The sequence below is a fragment of the Polyodon spathula genome, chromosome 8 (genome assembly GCF_017654505.1).
Source record: "Polyodon spathula isolate WHYD16114869_AA chromosome 8, ASM1765450v1, whole genome shotgun sequence".
NCBI classification, from domain to species: domain Eukaryota; kingdom Metazoa; phylum Chordata; class Actinopteri; order Acipenseriformes; family Polyodontidae; genus Polyodon; species Polyodon spathula.
The window spans coordinates 18,434,964-18,458,351 of record NC_054541.1 but is presented as its reverse complement, the minus strand read 5'-3'; the positions used below and the strand labels follow the sequence as shown (position 1 = coordinate 18,458,351).

The 23,388-nt window shown below is 36.7% G+C and overlaps 1 protein-coding gene across 1 annotated transcript in view; it reads right to left on the bottom strand.

Moving 5' to 3' along the window:
• Window positions 1–3,448: 3,448 nt before the first annotated feature.
• LOC121320217 (solute carrier family 23 member 1-like) overlaps window positions 3,449–23,388 on the bottom strand; it is a 29,995-nt gene continuing 10,055 nt past the window's right edge. Inside the window, exons 4-12 of the mRNA XM_041258469.1 lie at window positions 19,136–19,295; window positions 14,396–14,577; window positions 13,692–13,812; window positions 11,665–11,821; window positions 8,559–8,812; window positions 7,756–7,920; window positions 7,114–7,222; window positions 5,645–5,740; window positions 3,449–4,704 (exon numbers count right to left, since the gene is read on the bottom strand). Of these exons, the coding sequence (XP_041114403.1) occupies window positions 4,454–4,704; window positions 5,645–5,740; window positions 7,114–7,222; window positions 7,756–7,920; window positions 8,559–8,812; window positions 11,665–11,821; window positions 13,692–13,812; window positions 14,396–14,577; window positions 19,136–19,295 (1,495 nt within the window). The 3' untranslated portion in view covers window positions 3,449–4,453. The remainder of the gene's footprint in view (window positions 4,705–5,644; window positions 5,741–7,113; window positions 7,223–7,755; window positions 7,921–8,558; window positions 8,813–11,664; window positions 11,822–13,691; window positions 13,813–14,395; window positions 14,578–19,135; window positions 19,296–23,388) is intronic.

Genomic DNA, 23,388 nt, shown 5'->3' with positions numbered 1-23,388 from the left:
CCCAGATTTTGACAAGGTAGCAAAAATTGATGTTACATATATATTTTCGATGGCTTAAACCATTTCGTCGTCTTTAAGTACCATTTTGGCAAATTGCAGAAAAAAATGTTAACACCAGACTTTTTTTTTCTAATTAGGATCTGAGTGCACATTTTGTGTATTTGTAAAGTTTATGACAATTAGGTTACTGTTAGGTCCTAAATATTTATCACGCGAATATATATATATATATATATATATATATATATATATATATATATATATATATATATATATAGTTTAATAATTAAAGATATCTAATAGTCTATGTGTAAATGCTGATCATGCTGTTTGTTCAGTATTTGTTCACAGTATGTGTTCATAGAGCTTATCCAAAGCCTCCTTCCTGTGTTAGAGAAGAGAGCACTGTCCTGTTGTTATTGTATTGTTATATACTGAAATAAAGTTGCTGAAAGTAATCAGACTGCATCCAGTTGTTTGATTTCTTCAACTCGTCGTTCAAACTGGAGACGAGTTGCAATCGTGGTTACTTTAGAGCTGCTGACAGCAAACACTGTTCTCGATTTTTTATTTTTTTGTAACTTTATTTGCTATACTAAATGTAAATTGATATGTTGGATGTCTAGAACAGGTCTACATTGACAAACAACGTTCAGAGGGCATGTTATGTACAAGAACTAAGATTTTCTTTCATCCAGCAGAATACATGAATACTGTATTTACATATTTTCCGGAGGATTGATTAGGAACAGTGATTAAACCTTGTTTGAAAGATAACATCCAAGGTCCTAACCAGTGATTAAGGCCAGTAGTGGTTTTAGGCACATGCAACCCATACAGTTGCAAGGCTCCCCGTATCGTGGCTCAGTTACTGTAAAATAGTTTATATTCACCTGAAGTCTCCACCAGAATGATTTTACCACTCTTTTTATCTATAAGCCGCAAGACATAAACAGAAAAAGCACAAAATATAGGGGTTTAAAGCCATACACAAATTTATGTTAGAACCTACCTGTGGCTTGCATATCGCTTATATGTTTACAACAATAAATTAGCATGTTCACCTTGCAGTTTTCCAGTGTTTTTCCCATGGTTATACTATGCGTTAACCACATGCTTTATCATACCTCAGTGGGCTTTACAATGCTTACCTATTATTTATCAAGCTTCCAATATGCTTTATGCCACTTTTCTGTGCTTTTACTATGGGAAAGCTTTTATAAGGGATAGGTTTTTTCATCATGCATTTTGTGGAGGTAGGCGCTCAGGAGGAAAGGCATTTGAAATTGGAAAAAGACAACTAAAAAATATAGCAGTCACCCAAACAGCAGTTTACATGTTTCAGTAGCTGTGAATTGTTTAATTAAAGTATTTTTATTTGCCCCATACCCTCAGTTCTGCCTTTACTTGACTAAAAGACTGTAGTTTTTCATCCTTCATTTTTAACTTCTTGTGACAGAGAACATATAAACATATTCCTCTGAATATGTTTATACAATACATTCATTTTCAGGTGGAGTGGAAACTGAAGGTAAAGAATGTTTGTCTTAAAGTAGCAGGGTTCTGAAAAAATATAGCGTTACACCTACCCACCTGTTGCTACAACTGTTTAAATAATGTACCTGTAATTTTTCGTTTCATTGTTAACACCCTGACAACTTTTTACACTTACAACTTTAAAGTGTTTCAAAGCTCTTTTCAAAATGTCCGCTCTAGTGCACATTTAGTGTAAGGATTATTGCCCACATTGTCAAACAGTTGCGGAACGGAACAGAAAAGCCAGAGCACATGTTATGTTTATCTTGTTTTTAATCCTCTTCCTGCAGTGATTTTGAAACAGACTTTAAAGTTGTAAGTGTAAAAAGTTGTCAGCATGTTAACATTGAAAAGAAAAATGACAGGTACATTATTTAAACAGGTGTAGCAACACATGGGGACATGTAACATTATATTTAACCCTGCTACTTACTCTTTAAAGCTCTTTCTCAGAACATTGAATTTTCTTTCTAAATCTCGTAACATAGATATCTTCAAGGACATGATGTAAACAAAATATTTCCAGTAATTCTATTGTAATATGTATTGACATCACTTTGTAGGTTTTCTATATGAAAAATGCACATATTAGGGTATATGTTAATTTGATGTTTAATGGTAATTTCTTTGAAGCTGTTAGTGAAAAAAACTGATTAAACATGATTTGCAAGTACTTCAATGCTACACTTCCAGATTACATGAATAAACTAAGTTGAACTTGTCAATCTTAGGAAAACCAGCGATTAGTACACAAAGGTGAGCTTTATGTGAAGCCTTTGAGTTGCTTTAAGAAAATAAATGTAATCAGTAACTTTTTTTTTTACAGAGAAATATATATATTTGTTCTTAAAGTATGCTCAGCAAGAGTCATTATGTAAAAATGTACTTTAAAAAAAACTGTGCCCATTTTCGTCAGTTATAGAGCTTGTATTTCTTGTCTAGCATTTTATACGAAAGCAGTAATACACAATAGGGCGGTCCAATATCTATGAGCCTAAGCCTTATTGCAGCATCCTTGAGAAAGGTACTGCATTTATAAAATGGTACCAACCTGACTCCTCCCAAAGTGAATCGGGAAGGTTTTGAAAGCTCCAAGCCGTGCTGGTTTGGTAACATATTTGCTGAGGTTGAAACACTTGTTAGGTTCAAGACTTTGCATGCAATAGAATGTAGCAATTAATGAACATAGTTTTTGTAACAGTTTTTTTGGGATGTTTTGGACAAAAACCCTCCAGCTGCTTAGAAGTGCTGAAGAAGGGCTTTTGTCTGAAACATCCTGAAATTTGCGTTATATTTCTACACTACCAATATACCTCCTGTCAAACATAGAAATAGAAAGACAGACAGACAGACATTAATCCACAGGAATGAACAAATGTGGTACTTTTTGACGACAATAAAGCAAGATGAAATGCTTGGTTGCTACACTGTTTGATTGGAGTACTAATTTAGAGTTTTAAGCTATAACTTGAATATAGTAAGTGATCTGTTTGTTAAAAATAAGTACACATTGCATGGGTCATGTCTGTTCTGTGTTATTTTAGCTAGTACCTTACTGCCCCCTAGAGGGAACTCTGTGCAAGCAGTTTGACTTCAATAGCAGCAGTACCAGTAGTAATGTTTGTGAAGAAGTGTGACCTAGTAGCTTACAACTAGGAGAAAATGTGTACACAGCGAGATGTGGACTGGTTGAAAGTGTGGCATAGTTATTTACAAAGTAGGTCAATACACACTGTACTAAAATAAGCTTCACTAAAATAGACAGGGACTTAACTGTTATACATTGTTTCTGCTCTATCATTACTTTAACTCCTGCCACAGCTGTAAATTGCAAATCACCAGGATGATGAAAAAAGTGTACAGAATAAGAATTTGAATTGAATTGTTTAATCACAATTTGATGAGCCATTCTCAACACATATGCTAAAATGCAAGGGTGAAATACAGATGATGTACATACAAAGAGCAACTCTTTATCCCCAGAATCTGATACTCTCAAAAACCTGTGCTACAAAATGTTAATTCCAAGTTTCACAACAATTTGATTAGCCGGTCTCCAGACATATGGAAAAAAAGGTGTTAAATACACTATGTATATATGCCGCCTCTACTAAATCAGCTTTCCAGGGGTAAAATAACAGTTAATTTACACAATGAAATTAAACATATAGGACCACTGCACAGAAAATAATAGAGCTGGCAGGCACGTAACTGTAGTGGACACCTGATCTGCCTAATCCTGAGAAATACATTACTGCTGATCGGAGTTTAGTGGATGATGGAGTTTGAACATGGATAAAGGTTCTTGATTTGCAAACTGAAACTCATTCCTGAGGGAAGCTGTTCACTGGATAAACTGAAGTCTACAGTCAACCTGTTTAGTAATGTTGTATCATGATTTGCTCTGAATAATATTGGCATTTTTGGAAACACTCCCAGGTATATGAAATGGCCGGGAACAGAGTCATTTCTCACTGTCCTCATCTTTATTGTGGTAAATTATCATGTATTTATGTTACATAATTTATTTTTTCTAGAAACTGAAATGTAGTAGTAATTTGACACATATTTTTAGAATATAAGGTTATTTTTTTCTCTGCAAGATTCAATTCAAGTTGTTAAAAGTTGAAAAAGTGATCTATTTCAGTAAAAGTTAAGTTCCAGAGATATTGCAATTTTATAATTTTCCACTGGGTGTGCCAAAGTTCTGCAAGTTGGAATTTTCGGAGTTCCTAAGGCATATTGGACAATAAATCATTATTGCGGGCAGTTTCATACACCAGGGATGGTGCATTTTCTTAAATAGCTGAGAGATACTGACCTGTCAAACAAATCCAACACCCTGCCTAGTTAGCTGTTAAATATTTTCTATTCATAAATACTTGCTAATGGTTTTCATGTTAAAGAGATACAGCGACTATAGTCGAGTATCTCTCTTTGGTAGTGCCTGGCCAGTGTTCTCTATGATTGTGTCCTCGTTGTTTCCAATATTGCCACTGCCCGTCCCAGCTGGTTTGGGACAGAAGGGTATATACTGAACCCAGGATGCAGTGCAGATGAGCGACCCAATCCCGAAGGGCAGGCTGTACACCTCCTCGCTCCCCAGAGTCTCACCAGACTGCTGGTGCCCCTCCTTCCAGGCAAGGATGCCACGCTCCTTCCTTGACCCTAAAACCAAGTGCAGAGAGAGCTTTCAGAAGCATACTGTCATGGGAACCTCCAGTGGTCTGTGTCCGTCAATGGGGTTCAGCTTCAGGATCAGTCCGAGGCCAAGGAAGACACAGACGCGTGTGGTTCCAGTGAAATAAGCTTACTTGCATTACTGTAGTTCCCAATATAAGACAACATGTTACACATAACTTCAGTTCCCAGTTTTCAATTTTTATTTGGGAAGGTTCACCAGGAGAAAGATAATTTGTCTACTAAACATCGCAGTATATCCAGTTCATGCTCCACAGGCTACTGGTGCTCTGATTGAAATGAGTGACGTATTGTGGGAACAGAAAAGCTGTAGTTTTGAGGGAGAGACTCTGATCTGGATACACTGCAATGCTAGAAGACATTTAACTTTCCTCCTGGAGACCATCCTGAGTAAATGTTGAGAAATATATTACCCATTTGATTTATGACCCATGATGTGTGACTAATAATTTCTGAAAAGTCAGCAATATGTTCAAAAATACAACACAGCAATATAGACAACATGGGACACAGCAAAGGTAACAATGCAATTCTTGTAAACTTTGCATGGTGTTCTGTAATAGTTTAATGAACAAAAGGTTCACTTAACACGTCAACACTATGCAGAAATTCAACAGGAATAAAAGGGAATTTGGAAATGACGTGTTTTCAATGTCGACTTAGTTCCTTCATGCAGTGCCTCAAATGACTCGATAAGTTTTCTTCACTAACAGCTTCAAATGAATTGCCATTACAAAATAAAATTCACCTTTACCATAATGGGTGCATGTTTCAAATAGGAAAATGTGAGATCTAAAGAAATGATGGCAATAGATATTAAGTAAGAATTATTGGAATTAATGGGATCATCCATTGAAAGGCTTGTCCTTTTGAATGTTTTTAAAATGCAGTAAGACTGCCTGTTCACCTGGAATAGTGTTATCCAGGATGAAGCCAAAGAAGCCGCCCACAAACATATTGGTCGTCAACAGAACCCGAAGCACCTGATCCAGCTCTGTCACACCTGCATGGAGACAGGAATGCATTGGAAACCAGCGAAATAAAGATTACTCTAATCAAAATTGAACTTTTCAGACAATTAATACATCTAAGGTATGGGCCAGCGATGGCCTGAGTGGTCACTTTTCATGAGGTACAAGATCTCTGAACTAAAGGCTGAGAACTCAAATATATGACTTGTTTTTGTTAGAGATTTGCAATAGTGTTTAAATCTGTAACATAACTTTAATCATTTTACTATCAGCAGGTCTCTACATTGTTACTAAAAGGGTCCAAAAACTGGACTTGAATTAGTATATTGCTACTTTCAGTAAAACACCAGTGTGGCAATCTTCAAAATCAAGATACAGAATTAAAAAAATAAAAATAAAAACAATGTGTGCTGTCTGACATCAGTGACTACCTGTAACTGTGACTACCTGGCATTCTAACTCTCTGGCATTGTATTTGGTTAGTTAGTTTTATGGTTGGCTAATTAAAAGTCTTTAATGAATGTGAGCTTGATACTACTGCAGTCTTGGCTGTCACTATTGCAGAAAACAATTTTTGTGGGTAAAATGAAGAACCTTGTCATTCTTCATTGGCACTGCCTTTGGGATGGCATGCTTAATACAAACCTGCCTTATTTGGAAGATGAGGTGATTATCTATTCAGGGATATAACTATATATATATATATATATATATATATATATATATATATATATATATATATATATATATATATATATATATATAGTGAATGATCCACTCACTTTTCACTTTCGTCGCCCCTTTAAGATAGACCCAGGACACAGAAATGGAATTGCTTTAGCGCTGACGTGTACTTTTAATAAACATAAAACAAAACAGAAATAAACACCTAACTCCGTTTTGGAGCTCTCACTATACACCAGCCGATCCCTGACTCACACACAGGACGGCTAAGCCGTTTACCTGACCCAAACACAAAAGACAAACTCACACAGGCTTCACTCAGCACTTCACTTTGTAACGACTGCTCACACACACAGTCGGGCTCTTTCACTCAGCAGCAGCCCCGAACAAACTGCCTATCTCTCTTAAATACCCTGCACCTGGCTGTAATTTACAACTACCACCAGGTGCAGGGGATTACTAAACAATTAAGAAATTAAACCCAAATGTGCATTCTCACAAGTTTTAGCAGGGAAGGATTTTAACCCCCTCCCTGCTACCTTACTATACTATATATATATATATATATATGATTTATATATATATATATATATATATATATATATATATATATATATATATATATTATATCATATTGTTTCAGTCACACCAAGGGTGTGATTGGGATTAAATAGGCAATAGAGGTACATTGAAAACAACTGACATGCCCACCACCCCCTACCTGTCACAATGGCTTCAGGGTGCTTAAATACCCAGTTGGGAATAGCCAGCCCAGTGAACATGGAGAATCCAAATATAAAGATATTCCGGGATGAGTTCATATCAGTATACTGAATGAAAAACAAACACAAATATGTTACTTGTCAAACAAACCTTGTAAAAAGATTAAGAAATGAAACAATATCCACAATATATTTCAGGACTAGTAACAGGTTGAGTACTGTTTGCCCTGATCATAATGTAACGGAGAGGAGGCTGGCCGTGAACCGACCAGCCCGCTTTCCACAAGTGAGTGTCTTAATCACAATGCGAAAGAGCCGGGCTTGTCTGCATAAGTGATTTTAAAGCTTTTGACCTCATCTCACCAACAGGAGACAGGACAGAATCCGTAACGCCAGTATCACACAACACTGCTTGCTACAAGGGCATAGACTCCAGGAGGTGCTGGAATGAGTCTGGAGGGATGTTCATCTTTTCAGTCATTAATATTTCACACAATTGCTTTTAGTAAGGGGATCGTAAAGGCAGTGTTCAAGTTTATCCCAACATGCTTAACTGGATTGAGATGTTTGTCATGCTCCTCAAACCATGTGCACACAATTCTGTCAATAGATAGATGGATAGATAGATTGATATGCTATACCTGTAGGTTTGAAATTCCAGCAGCAGTTATAACTCCAAACATGACAAAGAACATACCCCCTATGACAGGTGTTGGGATTGTAGTGAAAATAGCCGCAACTTTCCCAAACATTCCCATTAAAATCATCAGGAAGCCACTGATAACAATCACCATCCGACTGCCCACCTGAAGGAAGAGGGAGTGAGGTGCAGATTATTCACATATCCAATGTTAAGAAGCCATAACACTGTCAAAATAGGTGCCATAGGAAACGAGGAGGTTATTGTTTTGACTTTGTGTTTCAGTTTTTCTGGAGGGATATTTGACCATTTCTCAATGGGAGTGAAACAAGACTACCCTATTTAGGAAAATTATCATTCCTTAGCAGCACCCAGTTGCACTCTTTTAATTCACCTTTATAAAACTGGACTAGAGTAATTTCCCTGTTAAATGATGATATTCAGTTTCCAGAGGAGTGTTAGATATGAGTTTCAAAGGGCGTAGTAAATGTTCACATGTGATTTTGTCATGTGTCTTACTACAGTCCCTATATAGCGTTCAATTGTGGTCCCTACATTACCAAACGGACTTGGAGAGAGTTCCACAATGAGAACCATTGTTTAAAGGAAGTAGCTATGGTTAGGTGTAGGGAATTCAATTTATTTTGAGCCTTGAACAAAGAATTAAGGGGGATTTGACTGAAGTCTTTAAAATCTTTTAAAAAGTAGAATGGAACAGCTCCATAGAACAGGCGTTACTGTACTTTTTGCTTGAATCCACCCCCAAGTAAAGCCACCTTAATTAGCAGTGCCTTCATCCCCTACCTTGGTGATGCCCAGCGCTCCCACGTTTTCACTGTAGGAGGTGGTCCCATTGCCTGTGCCCCATGCTCCTGCCATCAGACAGCCAATTCCTTCGATGCCCACTCCACGATTGATTGCATGTTTGGGTGGGGGAGGAGCACCCGAGAGACGAGCACAGGCATGGTAGTCACCGACAGACTCTATCATGGAGGAAATCACCCCCGCCAGAATCCCAAACACCCCCGCAGGGCTGACTGTTGGCATACCCCACTGACCTAAGGGAAAAGAAAGGGGGGATTGCATTGAACAGTGACTGTTGACAGCAATACTATACATTCCTGATACCCCAGTTACACTAATATTGGACTAGCTTATTTGATAACATTGAATAGTTTAAACCAAGATTAGTGCTGGATCTGTGAAGGCAATTGTATTGCACCCTTATGTTATATTATGGTTACAGATTATATTCACACATTATGCAGTTTATTGACAAAGTGCATTTAATGTCTGGTTGGTTTATGTTTTGTTTTTGGTATTGTTGGGTTTTTTCCAGTAGCTAAATTAGTATGTTGGAAAATAACAAGTGACTGAATTTAAAAAAAAAATGGTAGCAGAGTATAAATAGCCATGTAATTACATATTCAGAACTGGTTAGGTACTAATACTTCCTGTTCTTACTGCTGTGTAATTACCTGAAAGTGGCAAAGTGAACAATATTATGTTACCTGATGTTTTTACCATTCTTCAACTGATCTGAGATTTACTTACAATGCTTTACTACACTTGTTTTTATGATGTAATATCACAATAAATGACTTGTTTAATAATTTGAGATATGTAATCACTGTTTTTTATACAGTTAAGTGTTGTTTGTAATAATTGCCAAGAGAGATATAGGGCCAGATATTCAAAGATTTTGCTAATTTATGCAACTTTTATACAACTGAATATTTTGCATAGTATAGAGGCAGAAAATGGAGAAGACATGTTTGTTTCAGCTCCAATCTCTTTATTAATTTGCAGCACCTTCTTACAGGCTTAGCCCGCCCTTTATGCTAATAGAGAACCAGGCTTCAGAAACATCCCATTGGCCCTCAGCCACACACCAGGACCAATGGCCACAGACAAACAACAACCAATGAGGACGCACAGATAACAACCAATGGGAACAGACCAGGGCAAACAAACAAGCAGAGGGATACATGGTAAGGGAATACACACACAAAAGGTAAACAAGCAATGGCTGAATACAGTGGGGAGGAAATAACACACACAGCATGCAAACACAAACAGACAGCAGGGAATACAGTACATAAACACAAATGAATGGATCACTACAATATATTCGCAAGTTTGTGAAATTCAAAAGAGTTGCAGAGAAATTGCTAATCTCACAAGGCTGTGGAACTGAATCCATTTAAATGACTCCAAACAGGAAATGAATCACAACTCCAAAAACACCAAACTGATGCAGGTGTATTTGTGTAAAGGGTGAGACAATAGCTAAGAGTGTCCAAAAGCATATTAAGGGCAACTTTACTGAAGAGGCGATTATAATTATTTCTGCCAATTGTTTGGAAAGGGAAAAAACAAAACAATCCAAGGATAATAGTATTTGATACTTAAACAATGCAAAATCTCTTAAAAACTATACCACACGATTACTCCGTCACTACAGTCTATATTAAAAAAAAATATCATTTTTATATTTTTTAATCAATCAAAATATTCCCGGACTGCTCTGTCCGGGCAGTTTCCCAACCCAACCATAAATTCCTGTTCCACAGGATACAGATGCTATTTTAAAAAATATATCATGATTTGAAATATAGCTAAAGAAAAAAATTGCTCAGATTTGAAACTCTGCCATATCCACCTGCCTTAGAGCTGATCATTTTAACAGAGAAACCTGAACAATTCCCATGGAGGTTGAGGTAGACATTACAGGCCATGATATTAATGGGAGGGCTCCTGGCACAGCTAAACCGTCAGTGCTACCAACATTTGTTTTAAAGTACCAGTATCTGACACTGGGAAGCTAAACTGACCTAGGACACCAGCATTCTCTGTTGGCACTGTTGGAGCTGCAGACATCTTAGAAGGAATGCGTCGAGATACAGGTATTTCTTTTCGATGCGTATTTAACAATGCAAATAATAGATACTACAGCATTAGTTCTGTAGTATATTTTTCAAATTTCATTATTGCATCAAATGAGGACGTTTATTTGCCACACTAGTTTTCCAGTCAGCGTTCGGATATACAAATCTGAAATGCCGTCTTTACTAATTTCAAATGTTCACACACTCAGTCACCCTTTAAATAGTGTTTTAGCTTGTTTGCGAATTACAGTAGATAAGTGAAGTCAAACACATGCACCAGATTTGTCCCCAACATTGTGATTTGCAGAAAGAATATTTCTTGAATTTCGCACTTGCAAGTGAACTTGCATAATTCTCAGAACTCTTCCTTCCAGCTCCCGAGTGGCACATTCGGTAAAGATACTCCACGTAGAGTGCAGAATGCACCCTATAGCCTGGAGGTCACTGGTTTGGGTCCAGGCTATTCCACTGCCCACCGTGGAGTTCCCAGGGGGCAGCGCACAATTGGCCAAGCACTGCCCAGGTAGGGAAGGCTTAGGTCAGCCAGGGTGTCCTCAGCTCACCACACAAGAGCAACCCCTGTAGATTGCAGGCCTGCATGTAAGCTACCCAGAGATGCGTGGTCCTGGGGTGGCTGCATGGCGTGCCTGCAGAGTGAAAAGAAGTGGACGGCTGACGGCACACATTTTGGAAGACGCACGTGTCCATCTTTGGCCCTCCTGGGTCAGCGTGGGGGTGGCAGCAGTGAGCCGGGTTGAAGTAAAAATAATTTACTTCAAATTGGGGAGAAAATAAGAAAAATAATTGTCGATTACGAATTAAATAAATAAATAAATAAACTCCTCCTCCTACAACTCCTGTTTTCACATTTCACTCGCAGGCACAACTTTTTCTCAAGAAAATTCCCATAACTGCCCTTGTGAAACGCATATCTCTTTTGAATATCTGGCCATAGTTCATGCAGATTTATTTTTGTATTTCTTTTTATTTTTGTATCAATTGGTCTGACATGGGTAGCTAACCTGGGTATGGGAAGCGGAACCAGGGTGCTTGGCGCAACACATCCGCTTTCAGGTCAGTCCGTGCCCAGTAGCCGTATGCCTTTGGGTCCGATGGCAGGACCCTGTACTCTGTGAGGATGTAACAGATCAGCCAGGACACAGTCATTCCCGCCAGAACCTGCAACATAAACACCTTTTTAACCTCCTAACTGCACAGCAACTTTATAACTTATAGACAGACATTGAAATATTCGAAACCAACCATCCCATTATATATTATATATATATATATATATATATATATATATATATATATATATATATATATATATATATATATATATACACAGCTCTCTACAGCCAAGTACAAGGTTGTCCTGGAAGAAAACTTGCTTCCTTCTGCTCTGACAATGTTCCCCAACTCTGAGGATTGGTTTTTCCAGCAGGACAATGCTCCATGCCACACAGCAAGGTCAATCAAGGTGTGGATGGAGGACCACCAGATCAAGACCCTGTCATGGCCAGCCCAATCTCCAGACCTGAACCCCATTGAAAACCTCTGGAATGTGATCAAGAGGAAGATGGATGGTCACTAGCCATCAAACAAAGCCGAGCTGCTTGAATTTTTGCGCCAGGAGTGGCATAAAGTCACCCAACATCAATGTGAAAGACTGGTGGAGAGCATGCCAAGACGCATGAAAGCTGTGCTTGAAAATCAGAGTTATTCTATCAAATATTGATGTCTGAACTCTTCCTAAGTTAAAACATTAGTATTGTGTTGTTTAAAAATGAATCTGCATTATTCGAGGTCTGACAACACTGCATCTTTTTTGTTATTTTGACCAGTTGTTATTTTCTGCAAATAAATGCTCTAAATATTTTTATTTGGAATTTGGGAGAAATGTTGTCAGTAGTTTATAGACTAAAACAAAAATGTTCATTTTACCCAAACACATACCTATAAATAGTAAAACCAAAGAAACTGATAATTTTGCACTGGTCTCTTAATTTTTTCCAGAGCTGTATACATTTCTTTTGAATATCTATATATCTATATCTATATATATATATATAATATATATCTATATATATAATATAAGATATATATATATATATATATATATATATATAAAGTTTGACTGCATAACTCTTTCCTCTATAAACTAGAATTAAAGAGATGATACAGTAATTACAGTAAATGTAACCTAATATGCATTACCACAGTGATTTTCACTGTTTTTCAAACTGAGGGCCAAGCACCTGGGGGGTTTGAATGAAGTAACTTTGGGGGGTGGGCATCTAAGGGTGGCAGATTATTTACACTGATTCAGTGTTTGGGTTGAAAAGGCTATTTGAATTTCACAGTTAAGAAATGTGTTAATGTTTATCATAAAGAAGTGAGAGTAAGTGTAGTCACGTGACAGTTTAATGAAGGTCTAATTGCGCGGGGAGGGGAAAACTCAATTGAAAGTAAAAGCAGGACTCCAATGCAAAAAGTTGTTTTACTGTCAGTTTATGAAAGACGCAAAGACTACAGTATTAGTAAACAAAACAACTATTTTGCAGTTCCAAGAGAGATCACATAAAGTAATGCAGATCCCTGAAAAGCACAAATTTGTAAGAGTGTGAACTCCTGCATTGTGGGCATGAAGAGTTCTTGTCAAAGGAAAAACAATTCAATATATTTAGTTTTTTTAGACTATTAAGCGTAACTCAAAATATATATTTTCTCTCCTTCCATTCAAGAAGAATCTAAAAAACATTTCAGAAGTCTTGCATTTAAAACAGTAACCAATCGTTGCTTTTCCCAGTGTGTATTCTCAATGTCTCTTCGTGTGTTCTCTTGAAGTAGAATTCAAGGATGCGAAAGTGCAGCAAGGAGTCACCAGAAAACATTCTAGCAGTTTTTTCTAACACATTTACCATAATGCATGTACGTTTTATACTGTATATATGAAACCTACAGAGTGATGGTATACAGTACATATATGATAAGATTTACTGGAATGATTGATTTGCATGTTTTCCTGTTCTTGCAAAGTACGTACCGGTAGAATCTGAAAGACATAAATCTTGGTAGAATGAAACTTCTTAGTTTTGTTGTAAGCAGGCATTGGTACAGGAATATGTCGGAGGTACTGCGAGCACAACACAATGATACTGACAGTCCTGTAAAGAAAAAGAAATACAGTAATGAAATTGCTCTTCACTTCAAGAGATTAATGTCATCTCATACATCTAAACGTTTTTACCATTGTGAGAGAACCCTTTCTTTGAGGGAAACCTCTATTTTCATAATGTAATAGTGTGTATTCTCACAGTTACCTTTGTTCTTACTCCACCAGTTGTGGAGTGATAGCTCTGTTTTTTTTTTTCATTATGCAGTTAAAACTATGTTGCACCTTGCAACGCTTAATTACAAATAACTGAGAATATTACCAGAAAATAGGGTAGTAGCAGACACAGAAAAGTAATAAATATTAATATTCATTTAAAAAACTGTTGTAATTTCAAAAAATCTATTAAAAGGTCATTACAAGCCTGACTAATACTAATACAAACCCTTCAGGTATGTTTCATTTTATACGCAATAAAAGGTCAGTGTAGTTTACCCACTAGTTTTTCTTCATTTCTTGACCTTACTGTCAGTGTACTAGCACTAATAAAGTGGCCATTAATCCCTTTTAAATGTGTGTTGTTGCCCTTGGCACCTTACATTCAATATTAAATTCTGGTTTCAATATTAACTCACAAGGCGGAGATCCCCCAGTGTTTGCCCGCATCGTTCCCCGATGAGTCAAACAGGGACAATCCGATGAGGGAAATAGTCGGCGCGATCGTGAGAGGCCCAATAAACTTCATAAAGAGACCAATGAGACCAGAGAATCCCACAAAGATCTGGAAACAGGATGCGACCATGATGGATCCCTGGAGCTGCAGAGCAGGGAGCAGAAGCAAAGAACAGGCAAGGTGTTGTCAACAGTGTTGGGGTAAGTTACTTTTAAAATTTAATATATTACAGTTGCAAGTTACTTGAATTGTAACTAGTTACAGTAACTTATTTTGAAAAAGTTACACTGCCAGGCTGCAGCTCGAAATATTCTTTGAAGATCAAGCTATCGAACCCATTTGTTCCCTCCTCTGATGCTATTTGCTTGAATGATGATATGAAAAGCATGTGCACGTGTCACGTAAGACTTGACTTGCACTGTTGAAGCACTTCCTGACTTCCCTGTTATACATTCGCTGTAGTCCTTTCTTTAATGTATTGAAAAGTAACTTTTCACATACAATGTAATCCATTTCCACATTTTTTTACCTGTTAATGAGAAATTAATAAGAAAGGTAATCAGATTACAGTAGTGCATTACATGTAATAAGTTACTCCACAACACTGGTTGTCAAGCTGGTACATATCCATATAATCCCAAGATACCTGTTGAGTCTGGAGCACCCATGTGCAAAGAACTTGCTAGGATATATATGTATGTTCATTTATATTATTTGTATTGTTGTTGTTGTTGTTATTAGTAGTTGTATTACGACTGCAGTGTGTGTGCGAACGGATGGGAACCAAGCTCTATTTATAATTTGAGACCGTCAAAAAGCCGGTCTCATAAAATATAGCTGGCGTGGACAGGGTTAAATCTCCATCCTGATAAAAGCCAGTGGGAATGTGGCTGGAGTTAAAATAAGGTGGAGGCTGGGGTGCAGTCAATAGCACAGACTGCAAAGAGAGGTAGGGTTAAATATACTCAATAGCACAGACTGCAAAGAGAGGTAGGGTTAAATATACTCAATAGCACACACTGCAAAGAGAGGTAGGGTTAAATATACTCAATAGCACACACTGCAAAGAGAGGTAGGGTTAAATATACTCAATAGCACACACTGCAAAGAGAGGTAGAGTTAAATATACTCAATAGCACACACTGCAAAGAGAGGTAGGGTTAAATATACTCAATAGCACAGACTGCAAAGAGAGGTAGGGTTAAATATACTCAATAGCACAGACTGCAAAGAGAGGTAGGGTTAAATATACTCAATAGCACAGACTGCAAAGAGAGGTAGAGTTAAATATACTCAATAGCACACACTGCAAAGAGAGGTAGGGTTAAATATACTCAATAGCACAGACTGCAAAGAGAGGTAGGGTTAAATATACTCAATAGCACAGACTGCAAAGAGAGGTAGAGTTAAATATACTCAATAGCACACACTGCAAAGAGAGGTAGGGTTAAATATACTCAATAGCACAGACTGCAAAGAGAGGTAGGGTTAAATATACTCAATAGCACAGACTGCAAAGAGAGGTAGAGTTAAATATACCCAATAGCACAGACTGCAAAGAGAGGTAGAGTTAAATATACCCAATAGCACAGACTGCAAAGAGAGGTAGGGTTAAATATACTCAATAGCACAGACTGCAAAGAGAGGTAGGGTTAAATATACTCAATAGCACAGACTGCAAAGAGAGGTAGGGTTAAATATACTCAATAGCACAGACTGCAAAGAGAGGTAGGGTTAAATATACTCAATAGCACAGACTGCAAAGAGAGGTAGGGTTAAATGTACCTTGCTTGAATACATTTGGTAACTGTGGCTAAATGAAGGATGACATGACAGTGTTGGAGTTACCTCCTTCATCGTTCATTCTGCTTGACTTGATGGTTGTAGGGGATCCTCTTGTTGATCAAATTATCTTTTTTGCAGGTGTATTTAGAGTTTCTTGCCTTCCTGATTACACAGCCTTGCATTATGTAATTCAGTTTCCCCAGTCAATTTCATAATAAAGTCAATTGTCTTTTGCACTGCTGAAATGTGTCCCATACCCTTTTCTGTAATCAAGGATCACAAGCGATACATCAAGTATATTCATTATTACTTGATGTGCAGTCAATTACAATGGTTTTAAATTGTTGCCAAATCGTTTAGTCACATTGTAACTTCCTGATAAAAGAAAATAAAAGTTTTATTGATCTGGTTCTATATCATAAAGGTCATTGTCTGAACTCTTGAGTCAATACAAAGCTTTTTTTATTTTCAAACGAAATCAAGCATTAACTTTACTCTTGTTACCTGCGAGAACTGACAGCCCAGCAGTCAGTGAAACATTCATCACTGGTATGTTCGAGCAGATCATATACGGAATATGGCTATTCTAATAAGTATTACCAATCCTTTATTTATAAAACATGATAGCATAACGTTTCATTAAGGTGTCAAAATGGCCGACTAATCTGCAGACTAATCTGGTGGGTTCTGTATAGGATGACCAGATTTTCAAAGCTCAAAACCAGGACACACTGTAAAATAATTGATGAGATATATATATAGAGAGCGAGTCAACGACAGGACGTCACACAAAGCGCGACAGAAGTGAGCTCCAATACATTCAATGTTAATTTATTTTAATGGTTTTTTATACGATATACTGCTCAAGGAGAGGCTGAAAATGCTTCAAAAGCTCTAGTTAACATGTTTTCAATTGAAATGGTTATATATTCATTTGCATTACAGTTCCCCTTTAAGACTTTGTGTGAAACAAAGTAAGTACTGTCGAAAAATATAAAAGTACCCACAGTTAAAAATTTATGAAGTCAGTTTAACAAAACGATGGCTGATACCAACTAAAAGGAGGAAAATATCTGACAACTGGATCTGACCGAACTTACAGAAAATGACTGGTATGTACTACAAATAAAATACCAGAACAGTGTCTTGTTTAAACTAGGAAACTGATTCGTAATGCAAATTAATATAAACTGGAAGACACCTTGATGTCTTTAGTACCTTCCATGACAGCAGGTATTTTGACTGGTGTTTTCTATGATTTTGTTGGCACGGTGATATGTGGTTAGCACATGTGCGGTGATTTGCCTTATTCCTAAGTAGTTCCTAATTGTGACATTGTACTGGATATTGTAACTGCTTGGAACTCTGATGGACCAATCAACATGAAGCATTTTAAAATCCATTTTATAATTACAGTTTTAGTGTTTAGTCCTTTCTGTCTTAATAATCTTTACGCAGACAGAAGGGCCTTTTCATTTGAGGTTAGTCGAGGGCATTAAATGATAAAAGGTTTCTGCCTAAATACACACATGAAAAAGTGTATGATTTTAAGTTTTGACATCCTATGCTTTATAGTTAATTCAGTGGAGCAAAATAAAGCCTTCGTAACCTATTCTGGAGTACTACACATAGTTTCCATATAGTTGCATATAGTGTTAGGATAAATAGTACTGGAAATTGTTTAATTTTGCTAGATTTAGCTGGGAATTGTAAAATGAAAGTAAAAGTAGTTTTAGCATTCATTTAATTTAAATACATTAGCAATATACTTTAGCTTAGGTATTGTATTAAGTTATACGATTACCCTATTACGTTTGACCTGGTGTCAGAGCATGTTTTTTTTTTAATCTTACATAACACCAGATTTCTGTCTCCAGTTTATTATAGAAAGACTTGGGAAGTTGAGAGGAGCTGCTATGTGTTTTAAAATGAGAAACAGTTTGGCTTTATTATAGATATACATGAAAAACTATTTTTCATATGATAAACTAAGTATTTTTTGGAAAAAATAGCAATGCAGCCACCAGTAAGTGTTCAGGCACAGGAAATTAGCAGAAGAAATCGAGCCTGTCAAAGATCTTTTATTTGGGCTCAAAAAAACCTGTTTGGCAACAGTAAGAAATGTACCTACAACACGGCTCTCAAAGACAGCACGTTGGATATGCACTTAAGTTTATTTTCTTTCTGTTTACTGTCATGCTATGTATTTAATTTAGAAGCTTTTCATTTACTTTTAAACACATTGGAGTTGAACATACTTATTTAGACAGTGTGCTGCACTTTTAGTCATGCGCTTAATAAAATGCTTATACAACATAAATAAACCAATAACTAATTGATGTGCTTTCATTAGTTAACTTGAATGCTTGTTGCACAGTCATTTTCAGAACATTTTCAAGTTTTAATAAAATTAAACTGAGTAACATGCTGTTTTAATAGCATTAGAGTGGGATTTGTATAACTATTTGTTTGCATGATGTCGTTTGTCAGAAAAATATCAGTAAAAAATAGAGATGCTTTCTATTTGTATTATTAAATGGCGATCAGACATTGTATCATTGCAAGCAATTATTTCTGACATGTATTAGTTGGTTGGTGCAAGTGTAGTGTTGCAAAGTTCTGTTACTGTATGTAAAGTATGATTCTATAGTGAGCTTTTCATGACCATTTAAACAACCCCCCACCAGTACTCACATCTTGAGCACCCTGTGACCCCCCAAGGTTTGGACATTGCCTTATCTGGCCCACCAGAGAATGTAATTGAGTACCCCTGTGATACAGTATTGTGGTTGTCCATGGAACTTAGGCAAGAGGTGTGCGTTAAGCAAGGGCTAAAACCCCCAAGGCTGCTTAGTCATGTTCGTTATACACAGGGTGCACTTTATATTCCTGAAAATGTCTGGAACCCAGAACTCACCTCTCGAATCCTGGACTGCCACACTTCAATGTACTCAGGAGAGCTGGTGTTGACAAGGTTGGCATTTTGAGCCCAGGCTGGGCACTTCCACTGAGGCATTGACAGCAAGGCGAGGGAGGGGGCCAGGAAGGTGAAGGTCCCGCCTTGGAGGATCGGTAACCTCGGGGGCAGAGTGCATTGGATTGGATGAGAATGATTAGCTGCAACAGTCTGGATCACCATTGACATTGAGGTGAGAGAGAGTTAATTAATTATCATTAACAACTTTTCAGAATAAAACACCCTATAGATATTGTCTTTATTCTAATGTCATTTTGTACATGTTTATTGTATAAGTTATTGGGATTTAAATTTTATTCAATATACAACATAGATAAAAGTTATGAAAAATTCCCCAAAAACTACTGTGTATAACATATACACTATACAATATATCAGTACCCTTATAAAAGTTGACAATAGTAAGCATAGCAAAGTGTAATAAAGCACAGTGAAAACATGGTAAAGCATAGTAAGTACTGTAAAGCCCAGAGAAGTCTGGTAAAGCATTTTCAAAATAGATTTTAAAAAGCATGTTACAGTTGGTCACAATGTAACACTGTTTTTATTCCAGTGCCAAGTTTGTTTTAATGAACTTACAGTACGGTTGATGTAGTTGTACTCTGGCAAGCACTATACACATATAACAGTTTAACATAGCAAAGTGTAGTAAAGCATAGCTAAGTATTGTAAAGCATATTAAAAACTAAAAAAAAATAGTAAACTATGGTAAATGCATTATATAACCATGGGAAAAGCTTTAGAAAACTGCAAAATTACAATGCTAATTTACTTTGCTAAACTTTCAAAAGGGTAATTAAGAGTCTCTGTACAAGTGTAAGTAAATTAACATTAACAGTTCCTAACTTAACCTTCCCTTATATTTTGATTCACTCTGATCAGTAAACACGGCAGCCATATTGTGCTCATGTGAATTTTTGGTTTCTGTATAGTACAATAAATAAACGCATCTTCTCCTTTGTTACACATGTATTCTATGATTCCCAACTATCAAATTTTGTAACAGAAATTTAAGATCTCTCTACCTCTTATGAGATCATTATGAGATACGGATTTCCTAATCGCAGCATTATATAAATATTTGAGAATGTGTCCCAAAGGCCTTGACATTGAAGTCATGTAATTCTGATACCCTTATGCGAACATATGTGGCAAGCCAAATAGATATATCTCAAATTAATGTACAGATATCTCTAAATCATTTTAAGATATCTTGAAATTACTTCCTGTTCATTTAGAGATATCTCGAAATGACTTCCTGTTAATTTAGATATATCTCTTAAAATCATTTTAGATGTCTCGAAATAACTTCTTGTTCATGTATAGATATCTCTAAACTGACAAAGTTCATTCAAAACATTTTCAAAGGACGTCATTTAGATAACTTGAAATGACTTCCTGTTCATTTCGAAATATCTTAAAATGATTTACAGATATCTCTAAATGAACAGGAAGTCGGTTTGAGAAATCTTTAAATAATGTAGAGTCTCTAAATGAACAGGACTTTATTTGTAGATATCTCTAAATTACAGTTTGGTACCATGCTAGCAAAACACTAAAGATATCTGTAAATCAATCTGAGATATCTCTATTTCATTTTTAGATATCTCAAAGTGAAAATATGATCTCTATAAAATGGTTTAATTACAGCAGGGGTCTCCAACCCTGGTCCTGGAGAGCCCATATCCAGCAGGTTTTATAGGTGTTCAGTGGCTAAAGATCCTGAACTCCTGTTAATTTTGATTAATTAAGCCATATTATTGGTTCAATTATGTAACAGAGATTGGTTGAAACAAAAACCAACAGCCACAGTAGGTCACCAGGACCAGTGTTGGAGACCCCTAATTTACAGATATCTCAAATTCATTTTAAAATATCTGCAAATGATTTACAGATGAGATATCTCTAAATATTTCAAGATATCTTAAAATGTAATTTGAGATATCTCTTAATGATGATTTCTCCATACTACTTGGTTAAGTGAATCACAAGTAAAAATATGCTTCCCATGGCATGTGCACCCCTCTCCCTGCTGCAGGGGATAATTACACAACCAGTCCTGCATAATGCTCTCCAGTTTGTTTTAAAATTACCTTAAGGTTACATGCCTTAGTCATACCAACTCAAATGTTCAATTCTGAAAAAAAAACAACACCACATGAATTTTTTATTTTATTTTGAAGCATTATATCTGGTAATACACTTGGTTAAAAAAAAAGCTTTACAGCCAGTAACATGCTTTGACCCTTGATATAATGCGGCTGGACTGGTTTGTCTGACCTATGGGAGGGGAACCTAAAAACATGTGAATATGTGGTCAAGCTGAAATGGTTAATTAATTTCCAGTTTAGCTTGACTACATATTTAAAGGAGGAGCTGGGGGACAGCTTCTCAGGTCAGTCCAGCTCAAGAGCAGCCAGTGCTTGTGCTCTTGGTGAAACTGTGAAAGCCTTAGCTTGGGTGGAGATTATGGTTTAGCATTTTACTTAAAATCCTGTGTTTGAGGCAACTTGTTTTCCTGTATTGACTCACTCAGCTATTCTCTTCGCTAGCCAGCCTTGAGAGCAACACTTCCAGAAGTCACTGCTGAAGGGAAATGACTTAGGAAGTGAAAGACATTGCGAAATTAAGGCAAGCAAACTGATAACTTCTTTTAACTTAATGTAGGACCAGATAACAAATGTCTAACGTGTTTCTTTCAAAATTTTGCAATTGAAGCATATATAGCTAATGGAAGTACACAACAGGTAAGGTTTATGGGGTTATTTTGTGAGCAACAACAGTTTCTGTATCGCAGTGGCTTTCTGAAACTTCCTTTTTAGCCGACAAACAGTGTGATTGGATTTCAAGTCTAACTGACTCAGGGTTTTAAGCCCAGGTCACCAGTGAAGACAGAGTTGTTATTTGTGAGGAATTTGGGTTAAAGTGGACTGGATTCCAGGCTAATAGGATGTAAATGCCAGTCTAATCTCATTATACTATTATACTCCTTGTTAAAGCCACAGTGACAAACTATATACAGCACTATATAGAGCATTGTTACTGAATGTATTCAAAAACTCAAACAGGATGCTAAAGCTGACAACATGCACATGGGCTACGGACAATAGTTTCCTAACAGGGCTTGTGAAATGTCATGCAACTATGAACAACAGTATGAGCCACACAGCATTGCCTGTGTGTGTAGTGAGCATGTTTTTCCTGTAGTTTTATCATTTATTACATTGGTATGTTGATGCAAACACACAGTATGTTGCGAGTACAGTAGACCCCCAAAGTTATGAATCTCACATTTAAAGAGCAACTTGGTATGGGTCTGAAATAATACAGTTAATTAATGTATTCTTCCCCTTGTTTAGGTGCATGTTGTATCATATTCTGTTTCAGTCATCACATTTTTGTGGCTTTTTAAAAAGTAACCCTATGGGATCTCAAACACTTCTTCAAGTGTGACACGTTGAAGTGATACTCTGGTGTACCAGTTGAAGAGAAAATACATGTTTGAGACCTTTTTAGGCCATAGGGATCAGTTTTAAAATGTGATTTGATGACTAACAGAAAATGAGAGTGATCTAAACAAGCAGAAGGATACATTAGTTAAGATTAGTGTGATATCTCAGTCCTGTGGCATATTCCACTGCCCAGTCAACAGAAAACACTGTTTGAAACCGGAAAAACTACTGCCCTGGTGTTTGTGACAGAACTGTATGGTGAAATTATTTTCTTAGAATTCACTGCAGCCTGAATGTTAATGTTACCAACATGTTATAAATAAGTCATGGTGACCTACCTGTATTTTACCATGGTATTGACATGGTCATCCATAGAAGGCTTTATCTTAGGAATCCCTGAAACCATGCGTTGTTCTATTTGTGTTGCACATGGTCCCCATATAACTAAACAAGCAGGACTTTCAGCTTCTGTGCTGTGAGATTGGAACTCTTTGCGACTCTCTTAGGACTCTAGTTCAATGGAGGTTTTTTAACGAGACTTTCTTTTTTTGTTGGAAGTATTTTTCCCCAGACTTCTTAACAGCTACGTTTATCTTGTGTTCTATTTCGAATGGCTTTTCAGATGTTTCTTTAAGTGAATAGTTATGCAATGACTGTGAAAGGTTCTTTACAATTTGAAGATTATTCTTGTTATTCTTGTTAAATATTGTATTGGTGTTTTATTCTTACTCATAGTACACA